This window comes from Poromitra crassiceps (genome assembly GCF_964638095.1).
Source record: "Poromitra crassiceps genome assembly, chromosome: 17".
NCBI classification, from domain to species: domain Eukaryota; kingdom Metazoa; phylum Chordata; class Actinopteri; order Beryciformes; family Melamphaidae; genus Poromitra; species Poromitra crassiceps.
Window position 1 is genome coordinate 29,254,646 of NC_139635.1, and position 19,249 is coordinate 29,273,894.

Below are 19,249 nucleotides of genomic sequence, written 5' to 3' on the forward strand. Positions count from 1 at the left end.
GGACAAGGTGCAGGGCCAGCTGGACAGCATGCCGCAGGGCCTTAAAGCCCAATATGCTGTCCTGGAGGAGAGTCAGAACGACAAGAGAGTGATGCAGAGAGCTCTGAGTGAGGTCCCCATCTCACTCACATCCGCACCTGCAACAAGCACGATGTCACGCCTGAGACGCATCCCGCCACAGATCATCATACCCTCAGCAGGGCTGAGGCAAGGCAGCAGGAGGCTGAGGCCAGAGAGTACAGGCGATACCAGCGGTTGCTGACCTCTACAAGCCCGGCCTTCCCCGGGGCTTGCCGTCGTCAAGAGGTCAAGCTCCATGACCATGACCAATGATCACTCCACCTCTTTGCTGCCAAACACACTGGCATGGCTTCACACACAGACACACACACACACACTGAGAGAGACTTGTCATTCAATAGACATATGGGGGATCCATTGTTGAACACTCGGGTCAATCATTGGAACTCAAAGTGCCAATACCCTTGTTAAGAAAAAAAATGCAGTATTTACATTTCAAACTTATTTGTATTATTTATATTTTTAACTGCATTTTTCTACTTTCTATTTGTATTCTAAGTTACCTTTACTTGTACTGTATATATTTCGCTCAACAGCAACATTTTCTCTTTGTACCTCTTGAGTTAATTTTACCTGCTCTTATGTGCATTATTTTCGACTGTTGCAATGTTGCACAGTTGTTTACACAGTCCTCAAGTTCGTCTATATTGCACTGTAGTAATTTTGTAAATATATTTGTAAATATATTTGTAAGATGATTTGTAAGATGACTGGTTACATTGCTTGAATCTGTATATAGTTTTTCAGAATAAATTGTTTACATTCAAATGTTTTGTCTTTTTCTCAATTTCTGTAGAGCAGTCAATTTTTTCAAAAACATGATGCCAATATGACAGACAACAAGCAAAGTGATTATCAAAAAGATCTAAAAGACACAACACATTGGGTTTAATTAACCCTCTGTGGTCTAAGTCAATTTTGCCTATTTTTGGTCTGTCTGGTCTTCTTGTGTAATAATGCTTGTATAACCTCAACCCTGTAATGCACCATCAAGTGATGATATATTTAAGCAATAGATCACAGGTCTGAAGTGATCTATTGCTTTTATAAAATGGTTTTATTTATTTTATTTAGCCTTTATTTAAACAGGTAAAATCACATTGAGACCGAAGTCTCATTTACAAGTGCGACCTGTTCATACAGCAGCAGCTCACACACACACACACACACACACACACACACACACACACACTATATTATATCCCGGTTGTATTAATTCCTGTTTTGAGCCATGAATGTGGTAGTGAGGTAATGTGGATGTCATGTTGAAATCATATGCAATCAATATAATTTCAGCCTTTTATTTTGGCATTTATAAATTAGTACATATGGTTCAAATAGTTATCAAAACAAACCGAAACCAGTATAAAAAATTATTAGAAGTAGATGTGATGATTTCTTCATCAGATGCAGATCTACAGATTTGACAGGAGGCAGACAGCCAACCACTTGGCTTCTTCCATTTCAACTCTTCTTCCCACTTTGCTTTTTTCTTTTCTTATTTCAGCCATAGACTCCCAGCTAACCCGGTATCAAAACCATTCAAACATAAACAAAAAAACACTAGTATTTTTCCTCAGGTGCCACAAAAGTCTAACAATTCAAACAAAATCATTAAACATAATCCCATCTGCAAGCAAATCAAACCACATTTACACTTAAAGGACCCACCCTTAATTCTTTATAAAATAATTTAAAATTGCACATATTTGTAAGTGATGTATGGAATAGAAATCAGTCCATTCTGCCAAAGTGAAAACAAAATTCTAGAAATTTAATGAATGACTTACTACAAATACGATGGATTCTGATGTAACTATCCATTGCCCATAAAAGGGTAAAACAGTTTTTCAAAAATGTGTTTGTTGTTGTTTTTCATTCAGAAATTTCTAGAAATCCATTCCACATCTTAAGAATGGCATACTTTGAGTAAATACCAGGAAACCAATAGCATGTTAAAAAAAAACACCCAAAAGAGTCAGTGCATTCTTTCCTAGTGAACTGTAGCCATTTCCTTTCTGTCCCGATCACTCCAGTGGATAGACGCCTGTCATTTTTTGCTTCACCTTCCCCCGGAGAAGAGGAGCCTTGCATATGACAGACAGCGGGCTTTTCCCCTTATAAGAGCCCTGTGTGGGTCCTCCTGACTCCTCCACATCTACTTCCAGAAGAGGATGTTCCAGAAAAGCAGCCAGCAGGGATAGACCAGCAGGGCCAGCAGAGGGTAGAGCACAGAGCCGTACAGCGAGTGGTCCAGGATGCCCTGCGAGATGACCGACAGGAAGAGCATCCAACCCTCCTGCAGGTCCACGGGCGACTCCCTCAGCTCCTGGAACAAGAAGACCGCAAAGAGCAGCGTGCAGCCCGGGCTGAGGAGGACCATGACCAAGGCTGACAGAGTCCTGAGCGGAGAAGGAGAGAGGGGGAGGGGGTTTACTTTCATAGTGTGACGGTCATATGGTCGCAAATCATAACTTTAGGTGTTATGATTTGCAGAGTAAATGTCAAGCCAGGCCTCCCATTTTTGAGTGATTGGCTAAGCCTTCACGGCACGCAGGTGTAGTGTTTTGGGCTGTGGTTGGCTGAGACCTTGATATAGAGGGCGAGGTGCCTGATGTCTTCCCCCCGCTGATGGAAGCAGGAAGTGAGAAGACTCTTGTGATTGAAAGGAGCGCGTGGGAAATGTTTGGGCGCGATTTTTTTATTCATTTATTTAGCCTTTATTTAAACAGGTAAATCACATTGAGACCGAGGTCTCATTCACAAGTGCGACCTGTTCATACAGCAGCAGCATACAGCAGTTACAAAATACAATCAGCAGTCAATACAATCAATAGAGTTCAGTAACAAAAACATGAACATAAAACATAAAAGTGCCAGAGAGGTGGAGAGATTCAACCTTGCGAGCAAGAGCAAACCAAGTAGGCACTCTCCAAAATTACTCAGCAATAATTTAAAACTCGCAACGGGGATCAAGCTGGACAGCTTCAGACTCTGCTGTAGCATGTTCCAGGTGGAGGGGGGCAGAGTAAGAGAATGCCTTGTTACCACGCTCAGTACAGACTGAGGGGATGGAGTAAGTGATGAAGTCCTGGTTGCGTAGGCTATAGCTGGACTGTTTGCCAAATAGATAGGCAGATAAATAAGTGGGCAGCAGACCTAGGATGGATTTGTAAATGAAGATGTACCAGTGCAAAGTTCTGCGCATGGAGAGAGATGACCAGTTGACTAAGGAATACAGAGAACAGTGATGTGTAAGGGGTTTACAAGCCAGTTATAAATCTCAGCGCGCCATGCGCGCCAGCATCCAGCAGATGGAGACAATTAACAGATGCATGGTTGAAGCATCAAACAAAACTTGGTTGAAGCATCAAACAAAACTGTGTGTGTGTGTGTGTGTGTGTGTGTGTGTGTGTGTGTGAGAGAGTTTGTGAGTGTGAGTGTGACACACACACACACACACACACACACACACGTGTAGCTGAGAACATGTAAACTCCACACAGGGATCTATGTCACTAAGTGCATGTGAAACACAACCAACATGGACATGGGGTTGGGCTCTGTTGTGTTGTCTTACTTAGGTACGTGGGGTGTGATGAAGGCAGCCAGAGGCACCAGGGTGAGAGCCAGGATGAAGCCCAGGGAGAAGTTGATGAGGGCGGTGCAGCCCAGCAGCACAGCCAGGTAGAGCACAGCCACCAGCTTCAGCACCCTCCAGCCCTGCTCTGTCCCCTCACCTGACACCAGCCTGCAGGGACGCAACACAGCAGTGTGACAAACACATTCAATGACAGTGATGATGCTGTGCCGCATTACAGTGCACTGTAGTGGACATACCCTTCCACCATCTCTGTTTGTGAGTGTGGCTTGGCCTGGGCTAACCATGGTGCTTGGCCTGGGCTAACCATGGTGCTTGGCCTGGGCTAACCATGGTGCTTGGCCTGGGCTAACCATGGTGCTTGGCCTGGGCTAACCATGGTGCGGTATGGTAGGATTTATTTAGCATCAGCTAGACAAACAACAGTGGTTCAAATTAGCATAGTTTCAGCACCGGAGTGAAAGAACAGCGACACAACAATTTCATGTTTTTGTTCCTCCTAATTCCTTGAGTATAAGTTTAATAACGCCACTACAAAAATGTAATTCTGAACAAAATGTTTCCACAGTATGCTGGAAAGGTTGTATTTATAATTGACAAGCATGAACCTTTATTTCAGATGTTTTGGGCAGCTTTGGTCAGGCCTGTCCAGGTTGTCAAATGCAGCTGGCTCTACTGTCATCCAAATGTGGTCAGTACAGACTCTGGACACAGCATGTGGCTGAACCATGGCCAGTGAAATCAAACAAACTTTGACAAATGGAAACAGCGCAAAATGTATACAGTAGGCCTACTGTATATTGCAGCTTGCAATATCCGTCTTGGCAATTACATTTAGTTCCTTGGGTGAAAAATGGATTGCATCAAAGATCTGCAAGTGTCAATAGCTACCTGTGTGTGTTGTGAGGCAAAGCCAGGCCTGCCGTGTAGACGGCGATAGCCGTCAGGACCACAGCCTCGGTCTCCGACACCGGGAAGTGCTCCACAGCCATCTCCTGAAAATGGATGGGCAGGATGTACAGAGCTACTCCTGTCAGGTGGCTGATCACCAGGGGAGTCAACACCGACAGCACACCTGGACTGGACTGCTGAGACACAGGAGAGAGGATGGAGATTTGAATAAGTTACTGTTGACTTTGAAGATTACCATCGACTTATTAACAGCATATGTCTCTGATGTCAGATGTTTGTTTCTTTACAAATGAGGACCACAATGGAAACAAGTCATGGACTTTATTGTGTTTTATTCCTCGATAATTCTAATACTGGTGTATGGATTTTATCTGTTCATTTGTATTTTTAACAACTGTCTTAATAAATTCATTCATCCTGTGAGAAGGCAGAGAGGTGCAGGCAGGCGAGTCTGACTAACCTGTTCCATGTCACTGACACCATCCTCTGCTCTGGGCGGTGGAGAGACTAGTTGAACCCACAAGTCTAAGGCCTGTGTCATAGTCAAGGGCAAAATTGACAATCAAGTACTTATCAATGCTAGCGATGTGTACACAATGAGCCAAAATTGAACAGCAAACCAATTTCAGATCATCAAAGCAAGTCAGTGCGCGACTATCCATCACAGTTTGAGATCTAATCAAAATGAATGTAAGCTAGCAGTGAGAGGATACACGAAGCAGCAGGATGAGGGCGAGCAGGCCGAAGGCGGGCATGTAGTAGCCGATGGAGACGAAGCGAGCGAGTGACGGCATGAGGTAGAAGAAGTAGGACTGGTGGAGGCGCTCCAGGAGGTTGTTCAGCTTACGATACATCCCCTCCAGGAGCCTGGCGAGTGCAAACACAAAAGCAGTGCAATTATGTTGACTGAAAGTCATAAAGTAATGGGTAGAAGAGTTTAGTACATTTACTCAGATATACCAGAACATGACAAGAAAAGAGAGAAAACAAGGCTAGATCGAAACCTAGCATATGGCCGGTGCGGTAAACGTTGATGAGCCTGTGGATCTCCGTGAATTGAGCAACAATCTCCCACAATTTGACTCCCGGGTTAGTGATTTGCTGATCCGCATGCAGTATTCTGATCAGGGTTCCCACACATTTTCATATGAATGTGTATTTTTTTCTTGTCATTCTAAATGTCATCACCTTGTTTCCTCTGATTAATATTTAAATTCAAATACATGTCACTCCAATGAGCTGAATTAAAGTTGACTGTAAATGCGCATTGACCCTGTTTTTATATCACATTCGTTCTTTTTTTTAAGATTTGTCTGGCAGCGTTATAAACCATAGACGTTAGGTCTACTAGGGCTGCCAGGTTTTTAACGCCCCTTCTGCCCACCATAGCGGTCAGCCCGACCACTGTGTAAAATGCATCTCTACAATAATAATAATAATGACGCCCCCAATCCTCGCTCTCTGACGAGAAGGAGGCACCTTTCTCTTTTGAAAGTGACGACTAGGGGTGTGGGCATAACGTCAGACGCCTGACGACTTCGGAGTGACAATGTGTTGAACACTGGCAACGAGCAATAAGGCAGGAGTAGAGTGATACTGCCTTATTGCTTGTTGTGTCTCTTGGGATAACTCGCACTTAAATGGGCCATGTGAATGCATTTGCACTCACCTGCCGATGGTGGTGACGTCAGTCTTGTACTGGCGGAAGCTGTTGACGCCCTTGATGGAGGCAGCTTCAATGTGGTAGCGCAGGAACAGGCCATGATCGCCCCAAGCCCGCCCACTGGCCTGCTTCAGCACCATCAGCATCATGGTCTGGACCGCATGGCTGTAGCCTGACGCGCTGTCCCAGTCGTTCCTCTGCAGCTACATTCAGATCCATAGAGAAGTGCTGCTCAATATTTGCCATTAGGGATGTAAGATTCAAACGGTGAGATGAAAAATGAATCGTGATGCTTTTTCTCCACTTTTTCTTTTAAAAAATAAAATGAAGAAAAAAAATGCATTCACTGCAAAGTGTGTGTTTTGCAGTTACTGTATACCCTACCTCAGAAATAAAAAGAGATTATTTCATTTGATAAAGAAAACAAGAAAAAATACAGTTCTTGTGCCATTTCTCAAAGAAATAATTAAAGGTATATTTTTCAGTCATAATTTGTCTGCAATCTCTCTCTCTTTATCGAATCATGGGTTGAGTGTATCATTACATCCCTAAATTGCTGACCTATACCAAGACAACTTCAGGTAATCCACCTTTCTGCTCATCAAACACATAAAATAGAAACAGTCAATAACCACAAAATCCATATTTTCTAGAGAAAATGTCACAGCATCTTCCAAGTGTTTACAAGCTGATACCTTGCCCTGGATGGTGCAAAGGACCCCTATCTTCTGGCAGAAGGCATAGAAGAGGTTAACCAGATCCAGGTTGGGTAGCTGGCCGTTGAGCCCTTCCAAGACCAGGTCCAAACTGGTGATGACATCATCGCTGAGCTCCAGGGACAGGGCTGCCTGGATGGAGCCACCACGCCCCTGCAGAGGAGACCAGTCCATACCTAGACCAACCGTCACAGAGAGACATCACTTTAGACACATAGCATGTGCAGAGTAAATGCATATAATCACCTGTATTCAGGGCTAGATGTTGCAGAGTTAATGCATACTAATCACCTGTATTCAGGGCTAGATGTTGCAGTGTTCAGTAGCAGAGTAAATGCATATAATCACCTGTATTCAGGGCTAGTTGTTGCAGTGTTCAGTAGCAGAGTAAATGCATATAATCACCTGTATTCAGGGCTAGTTGTTGCAGTGTTCTCTGTAGCAGACTTAATGCATATAATCACCTGTATTCAGGGCTAGTTGTTGCAGTGTTCAGTAGCAGAGTAAATGCATATAATCACCTGTATTCAGGGCTAGTTGTTGCAGTGTTCTCTGTAGCAGACTTAATGCATATAATCACCTGTATTCAGGGCTAGATGTTGCAGTGTTCTCTGTAGCAGACTTAATGCATATAATCACCTGTATTCAGGGCTAGTTGTTGCAGTGTTCTGTAGCAGAGTAAATGCATGTAATCACCTGTAGTGTTGGTGTGATGGTAGCCCTCCAGCCAGGCCTGCATACCAATCAGATCATGCTCATTCACCAGGAAGATGATGTCCTTGGCCCAGTAAACCTGACCTACAAAGGAGCACAAGCCATTAAATCATGACTGACCAATTTGGGGCCCGCGGGCCAAACTTGGCCCACGCTCAGTTTATTTTGGCCCTCCATGGTTTTGAAAGAAATGTGTATATATATATATATATATATATATATATATATATATATACACACAGTTACATATATACATACATATATATATACAATTACATATTACAGAGTTACATGCAGGTATATTGTAGCAAAGGGACAAGGCACTGTGCATGATACACGGTACTCACTCCTGAAGTACTGTGCCAAACCAAGCAGCAGGCCCACAGCCTGGTTGTTGCTGTTCCCCGGGCTGCAGGCAGCACTCAACACCAGGGATTCAGTCCGCGGGGCTCGAGGGGCCCGCAGGATCCCGTATACATTGGTGCCTTTCACCATCTGGAGACGAGAGGGGACAGAGGAAGATATACTGTATATATACAGGGGAGCCTGAGTCAGGGAATATACAACAACTAATGTGAGAACCATTCTATTGCCCTTTATATGATGAAATGTGGGGATTTTTAATAGCAAAATTATATTTCTGCTCTGCTTCTTTTAGTTAGTTTAACTAACTAAGTTATGAACTTTTACGTGTAAAAAAAAAGTGAATTGTAAGGCAGTAGAAGCCAATTTACTTTACTTTGTTTTTATAAGATAACCATTTTGTTTAGGAACACTTTATACACAATTGCAATAGGCCTATATATAATGTGATGATCCTTGAATAAAGTAAAGATCATATCACATCAAAAGTATTCGTGATTGCGATTATATTTATGCTATAAAACTGAATGCGTCACTAAATCCATGCACCTCTCATCACAAACTCACATATCGCTCTTTGTCTTCATCGGGGAAGGGAAGCGTGCGAGAGAAGCTCTGTGTGAACACCTCCAGCCCGCGAGACTGCATGGTCTTCACCAGCCAATCCACTGGCATCCCGCTGCACAGAGACATGTCATTAGATCAGAACAGAGACATAATGCGGGGAGAGATTGTCCTCTCTCTGTAGGTCTACATAGCTTACCCTGCTTTGTTCTTATGAGCTGCAAACTCCCTGCCCGTGGCCAGAGCCCTCTCCCCTGCTGGGAAGCGCTCCTCCACCATGGTGGAGCCCATGGCATTCTCTGACATGTAGGTACGCAGGGTGAAGGGCTCAAAGGCTAAGCCCATGAACCACGCCACACCTGCCATGTAGCAGACCACGCTGAGAGGGAGGGAGACATAAACACATAACGTTACAGCAATGGTGGATTTTTGTACATTAAGGGTATTGCTGTATGTATGGTGAAGCACAAGTGGACATAACGAACACATCACCTGTCAGTGACTAAAGTCTCTCACCAGATGGGGGCATTGAGATGGGTCAACATGCCAATCAAAGCACGCCTTCTGTTTGGATCAGACAGCAGTCCCATAATGTCCTGTATCCTCGGGGCAGGCTAAGCACTGGACCCTGGGAGGCAGAACACACAATAATATCAACGACACAATTAAAACCAGTGAAGGAGACGGCACATCCCAAAGACCTCATAAAAACAGCCAGTGAATGAAAAAGTAGAGGCCGCACACTGTAGCTCCCATTTGCTGATTTATTTCAAACCATGGACTACTTACTTACACACACACACACACACACACACACACACACACACACACACACACACAAGTATGATGAATTGATTATTACGTACATATCGAACTAACGCTATAGTGCTGGATATTATTAGTGTAATTTTATCTGACAGGGCAATATTATTATCTCGTTCAACCATTCTGCCAACCAGTCATTCACTGCATCGATTGACAGATAATGCTTAGCTGGCTGCTAGCTAGCTAGCTTCGCTAAGTGTCAAATTAATACAATCGAGGGCTGTTTTGCAAGCAAGCAGACCACTTTGATGACAAATCGCAGGAAACAACTCAATAACGTTATTTGACGAAATATAACATACCTCTTTCTGGTGCACAGCTGGTTAAAGCCACCCAGAGAGGAGGGGCTTTGGCTTTTAAAGTGGTAGCTTTTCAGCCGCGCCTGAATTTCGTGTTTCCCATTTCCTTGTTCCTGTCGGAAGGCTAATGCGGCGGACTGACTTCCTGTCCGGCAAAAATCGTTTTTTCTTTCCTTTTTTTAACCATTTCAATATTGCATTACATTTCATCATAGATACATTGAACTTAATACAATGTGAGATGATCATTTTAGCATCTTGAGTTATCATACAAAATGTATTCACAGCTGTGACTTGCAGGGAGTTGGAAGGTTAAAACTCACAAAGCCTTAATATTATTGTAACACAATTGATATGGCGTTATTACATACCGGTAGCTGTGTTAAAACCTATTTACAAACTAGTATACCGGTACTATACTAGCAATAATTTAGGATTTTGTGTGTATTACCTTCCTAGGAGACATACATTTATATGCAGGCAATTCACAACATGGAATCCAGGTTTCACATTTTTATTGTAAACTTCACTCACAATACATATACAAAAGTGGAATTATGAATACAACAACAAAAAGCCCAGAATCCTCTCCTCATCCTTCACCATTCAAAGTCCAATAACAATAACACTTTCTAGGATGCACCCCAAAATAGTCCAGCCATGCCACATCACTCTCCAGTGAGCACGGACACTTCTTGGAGGTGTTGGCGCACCACGTCATCCAGCACTTTGCTCACAGATTTACAAGCGGTCGTGGCTGCCTCAATCAGAGTCTCGAGGTGATCCTGATGCAGTCTGGCATCCATCTGCAGCAAAGCGATCTGGCCTCCGCGGGGCAGCAGGGCCAAGGCCAGAGAGCTGCCTCCTCCACTCTCCTCGGCGTGGCACAGGTCTGCCAGCGGCGTCTCATCCACAAACCCCACGCTGCAGGCACACACATAGTCCCGCATGGGGATGCCGGCGTCAATCACCGCCAGCGTGGCAGCATTGACGCACACACTGTAGTTCCCGCCATCCGACTGCAAAATCTGTTTTGAAGGAAAGTTTGCATGCATGTCAGTATAAATGTCATTGTTTCTCAAAATCAATATTTTTCCAATATGGTGCTGTTGTGCAAAACACACAACAATGAACACTAACCAAACAAATACACTTGGCTTGCACCAGTTAAAATGTGTCACTAAGGGCAGAGATATAGACTACTTGCTTTTAACTACGCGTTCGCCTGATGGCTGCTCTGCATTATCCTACATCTGTCTGGAGCGTACGAATAGCGTTAATTTGGATAGGACGTGCACAACCGACACTCCAAACAGAAGCAAGATAAGCAGGTGGACGCATAGGAAACAGTAATATCTCTGCCCTAACCTTGACGTAGATGTCTATTTGAGAGCGGGGGTAGAGCTGGGTCATCACAGCGGCTTCAAACGTCTGCTTGAGGTGCAGGCTCATCTCGGTGGACTTGCGGTCCCCGTGGGGTCGTCTCTTTCTCTCCGCCGTGCTGAACGTGGCCATACTGTACTGACAGTTGATGGTGGCTCGGTCATGAAGACTCCGACCACGTGAACCTCGTATCTAGGGAGACAAGAGAGAAGTGTACATAAAGGGAATACTCCTCAATTTAAGCATTCATATTTGTTGTGACTATAGTACAAAGACTCAAACCCTATGCTGTCACTGACACCTAAAATCTGGAGTTGCTCCATAGGTAATAAATGTTAGAATGAGCTTTGAATATACATAAAAAAAAAACTTAAAAGCATGAATCTTAACATTGAGACTAGGCTACTTCTCTTCATTCTAGTCATCTTCATCATCTCATTCAATTAATAAAGCAGTTCCAACTTTTACATGCTGATGATGACATAAAAGCATCTATATTAGTTCTGTGATTATAGCTTTTTTATGTTAAATATTGAGACTGACATCTCGAGACGGAGACAGACTGCCCTACAGACCAGGGACAATTCTTAATTTGATGCCATTTCCTTTTGATCGCTTGTTCCCCTGCATTCAGTGTCGCAGAGTAAAAACTATTGGCGTGACAATTATTTCGTTTACTCTCCGCAACACTGTGTAATAATAATAACCCAACATAGTCTTGCACTGCACAATCACATGGTGTTATAAACCTGTGCAGCAGCAACAGCAACATCAACACACACCACACAGCGTAGCTAAACGCCAAGGCTAGTACTACTAGCTAACGCTACTTACTTCATGCGGACCGTAAACAACAGCCAGGGCTTTGGTGTTGCCCTGCTCTATGTACGCGGAGCCGTCAGCTTGGGCAAACACTCCCATGCGGGCTTGTACTTTTCGCAGTTCGGTGGCTTTTCTCCCATCCAGCCGGTATCCCTGGTCGGACAGTAACTCGAGGCCTGCCATGTTTGCGCAAAACTTCGTCGAACACCACGCATGTGTCTGTTCTTCTTCTTCTTCTTCTGTTTGGTTTTACGGCGGTTGGCATCCAAAATGTTGCATTACCGCCTCCTTCTGGACTAATACATCCACTGTTCCCCTATTCCATTACAGTCTTTTTAACAGTCCAGTTCCTCTCAAAAAACTGACAACTATTTTCTTCCCCTCCACTACTCCCACACATCCCATTATACCCTTCACACTGGCCTCTATTTGACCCAGTCTCTGCAGTCCAGTCATCATGATCACCCTCTCTGCTTCATATCTCCTGCATGAGATCAGAACATGCTCCACCGTCTCCCTTACTTGACACTGACTACAATGCCCAGTTGGGTGCTTCCCTATCATACTAAGTGTTCCATTTAAGTTGCTGTGCCCAATTCTCAATCTACGTATAACTCTCTGTTCAATCCTATTAGTCCCACTATTCCCCACCACTCCCACTTTATTTTTTATACTATGCAGATGTCTCCATTTTATTGCCCTATCCCACTGCTGTTGCCACTGTTTAACTATTTCCCTCCATACTATACTCTTCCCCTCTGATTTTGAAAGTTTGATGTCAATGTCCACCTGTTCTCTCCTGATCGCCTCCTTTGCTGCCCTGTCTGCTTTCTCATTACCTGCGATTCCTACATGAGCTGGCACCCACATGAACTTAATAGTTTTCCCCTGCCTAACTAACCTTGAATTAACAAACAACAGTTCATATACTAAGTCTTGATGACTTTTCCCTGCTCCATTTTTAATACTTGCTAACGCTGCCACTGAATCGCATGTGTCTGTTGCTGTCAAGGAAGGACTACATTACCCACACGCCCTTTCGCTGGAATGGCTACGGACTATCTCCGTTTCGCCAGAGCCAGATTAACACCCCCAGGGGCCCCGGGGCACTGAAGCTCCCAGGGGCCCCCCTACCCATCGTCCGGATGTTTGGATGTTTTTTCGCCATATTTAGAGGAATATCTCATTTTAAATGAACATTAGTATTGTAACGTTCTTAGTACTTCATGAGGCAGAGGCTTCTTGCTGGTACAGGTTCTTTATTCACAGTTATTCATATTTACAACTCTCCGCTGTTGTCATGCTCATAGATAGCAGCTTTTCCTTAGGCAGTGCGCGGAGACTGACGCGCATGCTCAGTCTCCCCCCGGAAGTGGTCCCACAGCATAGTGCTCCCCAACATAACACTCCCCCACACAGTTCCTATCTGTAGCGGAGACACTACCATTGCTCACCACTATGTGTGTACTGCTGATTCGCTACATACTCCCCGCCCAACAATAAGGTCAACGCCCACGTTGACACCACATCACACCTCCCCTGTACCAACACTCCCAGCATCTTTTTTTTCCTTTTTAACAGTTCTTTGTTTTTTAACCACATTTTATGTTTCCATCTCAGGCTTTTCCCACGTCTCCTCCCCACAATATCTCATGCCATACACATCATTCACTTTCCATTATAACACTTCCAACCACCATCTCCTCCTTTTTTTTTTTTTTTTTTTTTTTAGTACAACTCGAAGTTGCTCAAATGTCCTGGAGCCCTTGGCTCTCTCCGTGGCCGTGTTAGTCTCTGTGAATCTGCCGGTGGGCCTGACCCCACCTGCAGTGTCTCTGGTGCTTCAAGTCTCTGAGTGGGGCCCGCCCGGTCATGGCCGGACGCCCCTCTCTGTGGAAACAGATTCCTTCTTTCACTCTGTCTAAGTGAAACCGCTGGGCGGCCGAGATCTGGGGGAAGGGTGCACCCCCCCCGGTATGGGGCCAACCTGTCTCTGTGGAGTACCTTCTTGCCACCAAGTGGCATCTGCACTCGGTACACCACCTCCCCCATTCTCTCCATGACCCTGCATGGGCCTGTCCAGTGACAGTCCAGTTTAGGGCTACGCCCTTTTTTTCTCCGGGGTGTGTACACCCACACCAACTCCCCCCCCTGGAAATGGTTTCCCTTTGCCCTCACATCATAGTTCCTTTTTTGTTTCATGCCTGCTTTCTCTAGCTGGTCCCGAGCGAAGTTGTGAGCGGACTCTAATCGATCTTGTAGCCTCCTGGCGTACTCTCTCCCCGGGGGAGCGTCCAGTGCATCCGGTGGCTTGCCGAACGCCATTTCTGCTGGTGTCCGCAGTTCTCGACCTAACATGAGCAGGGCGGGTGTGCAGGAGGTGGACTCGTGTGTTGCGGATCTGTAGGCCATGAGGATGAGAGGCAGGTGCGTGTCCCAGTCTCTCTGGTGCTCCTCCGTGAGGATGGCCAACTGCTTTTTCAGTGTCCTATTGAATCTTTCTACTAGGCCATCGCTCTGGGGGTGCAATGCTGTGGTCCGTGTCTTTCTAATGTTCAGTTTCTCGCACATGGTGGCGAACACTCGTGACTCAAAGTTTCTTCCTTGGTCACTGTGTAGGGTCTCTGGTGCTCCGAACCTACTGAACATGCCTGTGACTAGTGCGTCGACCACCGTCCCCGCCTCCTGGTCGGGCAGCGCGTATGCCTCTGGCCATTTTGTAAAGTAGTCCATGGCTACTAGGACGTATCGATTTCCACTCTCTGAGCGTGGAAACGGCCCCATCACGTCTACCCCTACCCTCTCCATGGGGGCTCCTGCTGCTAGCTGTTGGAGCGGGGCGCGAGACTGGTCTAATGGCCCTTTGTACGCCGCGCAGAGGTCGCAGCGCCGACAGAAGTCCTGTACGTCTCTCCTCATCCTCCCCCAATAAAAGCCTTGTCTGATGCGACGGAGGGTTTTGCTTACCCCAAAGTGGCCCACCCCTACTGTCCCATGGCAGCTCCTGCACACCTCATCTCTCAGTGTCGTTGGCACTACTTTTCGCCACTTGTTTTCTCCCGTTGCTGGCTCTTTCCAGCACTTCATCAGCACTCCACTGTTCAATCTCAGGGTGTCAAACCCTGCCCACAGCCCTTTGGTTGTGTCGGTGGCCCCCGCCACCTCCTCCCATTGCGGCTTCTGGCCCGCTTCTACCCACTGCAGCACTGGTGACAGCTCCCTGTCGTTTTCCTGGTGGCCCTTCCAATCTGCTGCTTCTGCCATCCGCAGTGTCTTGCACACTGGCCCATCTCCCGTGTGGTTAGGGCAGACTCTAGCGTCTTCTTGGAGCTCTCTCTCTCTCCCCTCTCTCTTCTCACAGTACACACACCCCCTTTCCGCGCAGGGTCGTCGTGACAGGGCATCTGCATTTACGTGGTGTCTCCCTGCTCTGTGCTCTATGGTGAAGTTATAGTCCGCCATTCTCTCTAACCAGCGGCACACCTGTCCCTCCGGCTCCCGGAAGGACCATAACCACTGCAGCGCTGAGTGGTCGGTCCGTATGGTGAACTGAGGCTGTCCCAGGAGGTAGTATCTAAAGTGTCTCAGTGCTTCTACGACTGCTAGGAGCTCCCGGCGTGTGACGCAGTAGTTTCTTTCTGTCTTATCAAACGTCTTACTGAAGTACCCCACCACCTGCTCCCCCTCCGGCCCTGCCTGGGACAGCACGGCCCCCATACCCCCATTGCTGGCATCAGTGTCTAGTAGGAACGGCAGTGCGGGGTCTGGTGCTCTAAGCACGGGGGTCTCGGTCAGCGCTTTCTTGAGGGTTTCGAACGCTAGGTGGCATTTTGCTGTCCAGTTGAAGTCTGTGTTCTTTTCTTTAAGCCGGAACAGTGGCTCTGCGATGTCAGAAAATCCTTTTACAAACTTTCTGTAGTAGGATGCTAACCCTACGAAGCTCTCGAGTTCACTTTTGTCTCTGGGGGTGGGCCATTCTGAGACTGCCCGTGTTTTTTCCTCTAGAGTGCGGATGCCCCCCTCGCCGATGCCATGTCCCAAGAACTCTACCCTCTTCTTCAGGAAGTGGCACTTATCTGGGTGTAGCTTTAGACCCGCCGCTGCTATTTTCTGTAGGACCTTTCGTAATGCTCCCACCGCTGCCTGAAACGAGCCCCCGTGTGTCAAGATGTCATCTAAGTATACGACGCATTCTGTTTGGGGAATGTCCCCCAGCAGTTTCTCCATTAACCGCTCGAACGTTGCGGGTGCGTTACACAGCCCGAAACTGAGTACTCGAAACTGCCACAGTCCTCTCTCGGTGCGGAAGGCGGTCTTTGGCTTGGCATCGTCGCAGAGGGGCACCTGCCAGTACCCACTGCGGAGGTCTAGGGAGGAGAACCAGGCTGACTCCCCCACTATGTCTAGTAGCTCCTCGATGACGGGCATCGGGTACGCGTCTTTTTTTGTCACTTTGTTCAACCCTCTATAGTCTACGCAAAATCGCATCTTTGCGCTATTTTTCTTTTTTACCAACACTACTCCCGATGCCCATGGGCTCTCTGACGGCTCGATGATCCCTGCCCTCAGCATGTTTTCTACAGCTTCGTTCGCTATATCTCTTCTTGCTGCTGGAACTCGACGGGGATATGATCTGATGGGCCGCGCCCCTTCAGTGTCTATTTGGTGTTCTACCAGGTGAGTGCAGCCTAGTTCATCGTCCGACATCGCGAAAATGTCTTTGTACTCTTCTAGTACTCTCCACAGTTCGTCGCTCTGTTGTGGTTCTAACCCCTCGCTCTGACGTTGGTGTAGTGTCCTGAGCATTTCTAACCTCTCTCTCTCTCCCTCTGCCTGTTGCATTGGCTGAGGGCAAGTGTTTGGAGGTGGGCTAGGGGCGTGGTTTTGGGGGGGGGCTTGGCCTGCTAGGTGGGGTTCATGCTCTACGGTGACGCGGTACACGGTGATGTTGTTAACGTTAGGCCGTTCCCTTGGAACGGTGGGCGGGTGGCTCATTTGGACTACCGTTCCTTCTGCAAATGTCAATGTGCTTTTTCCTAGGTCTACTGTGCATTTGTTCATCGTTAAGTAGTCTTCCCCCAGGATGCAAGGCCCCGCCATTTCTACCACCCACACCGGAAAGTCCACTGTCTGTCCCCCCACTGTTATCATTACGTGTCCCCTCCCCCTCATTGGCATTAACTCACCGGACACTGTTCTTAGCAGCTGTGCTGCTGGCTGCTCCAGGCGCATCCCCTCGGGCATCATGTTGACGTTCACCAGCGTCGCCGTACACCCCGTGTCCACCAGGGCGGCGCAGTATCTCCCCTGTAGGTAGGCTGGAACATGGCAGCCGTTCATCGCGCGCGGCCCGCTCTGCATGTTGACAGCTCCGGCGATGTCGTCTACTTCGGGGCACGGCGGAGCCCCACCTCTCTGTTGCTGTCGGTGGGCTCCCTCCTGCGACGCTGTGGCTACGGGGACTGTGGCATCGTAGACCCGTCTCGCCCCATCTGGACGGGCCCCGTACCGTTTCCCTGGTTCCACGCTCTCCGGCGGCAGTCTGCTTCCCGATGACCGGGGCGCCCACATCCCCAGCAGATCATGCTCCCTCTAGCCCAGCTGTTGTTCCGCTGGGTGGGCTGTCGAGCGGGGTTGGGCTGCAGGGTCGCTCTGCGGAGCAGTTGTTCTTTGAGCTGTTGTACTGACTCGGACAGTTCTTTCACCATGTTGCCTTGTTCTGCCAAAGCCGTCTTCCACGCTGGCTCTTCTTGTATCGGGCTTTCCGCTGCCATTCTCACTACGGGGACAGCTCTCCCCTCTTCGCTGTTCATGGCCCAGCCCTCCACTGTCTCTCTTTCAAACGCCAGCTCTAGCGCTATTTCTAGTGTCTTTGGCCGTTGCAGCATTACTTGCTCTCGTAGCCCTCGCGGCGCGATAGCCTGGACGAAGTAGTTTCGGGCTAGCTCGTCCAGTGCTTCTGGCGGCAGCCGGCTGTATACACGCCGGCTGAGGATCTCAATGTCTGTGGCTAGCGGCCGCAGCGACTCCCCTGGTCGTCTACGCCTGTTACACAGTTCTGCGACCATAATGCCTTCTTCTTTGCATCGTCCGAAACGCCTCCTCAGGGCCGCCATCACAACGTCTAAGTCTTTGGTATCTGCCATTGCTGCTACACATGTTATAGCTTCACCCTCGAGTGACATTACCAGATGACTGGCTCTCTCTCCCCTCGACCAGCCATTCATTTCCGCTGCTACGTTGAACATTGTGCAATATGGCTCCCATTCGCCTTTACCGTTGAATTTTGGCGGGGTGATTTCCTTTCTTCCTCGCCGCCCGCCGTCCTTTGTCTCCTCGACCCGTGTCCCGTCTTTGTCTCCGGTTCTCCGGCTAGCTTCACCGGGCTGTGGCACAGCCTCCATGGCTACAGCGGTGTTGTCAACCCGCTCGATCTTCACTCTCACCGGCCTCGGCTCTTCCGCTCTCTCCGCCGCCTCGTTAGCCTGCCTGCTAGCCTCTTTGAGCCGCGGGGTAGCTTCCGTGGCTACGGGGATATCGCCGTTTAGTTCGGATTTTATCATCACAAACCCCAGGCTTGCTGCTGCTATCCCCGCCTGGATCTCTGTGGTAGCGGCCGCGTCTACCCAGTCTTCTTCCTCCTCGGATGCTTGGTAGTCCGCCCCGGCTCTTTCTCTTCCCGCCTCCCGTTTGAGTCTTTGCTTCTCTTTCTTCAGGAACTTGTTAACCATCTTGCCGATTCTGGAGGTAATTCACCGTTTTAAACTTCTGACGCCAATGTAACGTTCTTAGTACTTCATGAGGCAGAGGCTTCTTGCTGGTACAGGTTCTTTATTCACAGTTATTCATATTTACAACTCTCCGCTGTTGTCATGCTCATAGATAGCAGCTTTCCCTTAGGCAGTGCGCGGAGACTGACGCGCATGCTCAGTCTCCCCCCGGAAGTGGTCCCACAGCATAGTGCTCCCCAACATAACACTCCCCCACACAGTTCCTATCTGTAGCGGAGACACTACCATTGCTCACCACTATGTGTGTACTGCTGATTCGCTACAGTATTATACTGTTATGGCATTATTCCGTTTCTGAGATTCTGTTTCTCACTCACTCATAGGCGATTCGAGGCTTTGCAAACAGGTAGCACCAGCAGGATAAAAATATTAGTCTGACTGGGGGGATTCTAGAAATTTTGTACATTTTAAAGTAAAATGCATGAATCTGATGCACTCTGAGAGCAAAAGGAAGAGGCTAATCTTCACATTAATATCCTCTTCACTGTGCTGTCGCTTTACAATGATGAAAAAAT

At 47.3% G+C, this 19,249-nt stretch overlaps 2 protein-coding genes across 3 annotated transcripts; both read right to left on the reverse strand.

Annotated features, from left to right (window-relative positions):
* Positions 1 to 1,373: 1,373 nt before the first annotated feature.
* Positions 1,374 to 9,854, reverse strand: gpaa1 (glycosylphosphatidylinositol anchor attachment 1). 2 transcript variants are annotated; one of them, XM_083653330.1, is made up of 13 exons: positions 9,742 to 9,854; positions 9,131 to 9,242; positions 8,814 to 8,993; positions 8,618 to 8,729; positions 8,035 to 8,182; positions 7,670 to 7,771; positions 6,953 to 7,149; positions 6,264 to 6,460; positions 5,308 to 5,461; positions 5,055 to 5,126; positions 4,574 to 4,767; positions 3,662 to 3,832; positions 1,374 to 2,483 (listed from the first exon to the last, which is right to left on the reverse strand). In XM_083653330.1, exons 2-13 carry the CDS (start codon positions 9,202 to 9,204, stop codon positions 2,240 to 2,242), a joined length of 1,845 nt encoding a protein of 614 aa, XP_083509456.1. In that variant the 5' UTR covers positions 9,205 to 9,242; positions 9,742 to 9,854; the 3' UTR covers positions 1,374 to 2,239. The 2 variants fall into 2 exon arrangements, with proteins under 2 accessions (XP_083509456.1, XP_083509455.1); XM_083653329.1 differs by having other exon boundaries at positions 4,574 to 4,770.
* Positions 9,855 to 10,273: 419 nt separating this feature from the next.
* exosc4 (exosome component 4) lies at positions 10,274 to 12,157 on the reverse strand. Its single transcript, XM_083653412.1, has 3 exons — positions 11,956 to 12,157; positions 11,107 to 11,313; positions 10,274 to 10,766 (listed from the first exon to the last, which is right to left on the reverse strand). Exons 1-3 carry the CDS (start codon positions 12,124 to 12,126, stop codon positions 10,407 to 10,409), a joined length of 738 nt encoding a protein of 245 aa, XP_083509538.1. The 5' UTR covers positions 12,127 to 12,157; the 3' UTR covers positions 10,274 to 10,406.
* Between the last annotated feature and the right edge of the window lie 7,092 nt (positions 12,158 to 19,249).

Coding starts and splice junctions, on each gene's coding strand:
- gpaa1 (XM_083653329.1), bottom strand. CDS start 9,204: ATGGGACTGCTGTCTGATCCAAACAGAAGGCGTGCTTTGATTGGCATG. Junction 7,150..7,669: donor CCATCACACCAACACTACAG/GTGATTACATGC, acceptor CGGTTGGTCTAG/GTATGGACTGGTCTCCTCTG. Junction 5,462..6,263: donor GACGTCACCACCATCGGCAG/GTGAGTGCAAAT, acceptor TGCACTCGCCAG/GCTCCTGGAGGGGATGTATC.
- exosc4 (XM_083653412.1), bottom strand. CDS start 12,126: ATGGCAGGCCTCGAGTTACTGTCCGACCAGGGATACCGGCTGGATGGG. Junction 11,314..11,955: donor TTGTTTACGGTCCGCATGAA/GTAAGTAGCGTT, acceptor TTGTCTCCCTAG/ATACGAGGTTCACGTGGTCG. Junction 10,767..11,106: donor AAATAGACATCTACGTCAAG/GTTAGGGCAGAG, acceptor CCTTCAAAACAG/ATTTTGCAGTCGGATGGCGG.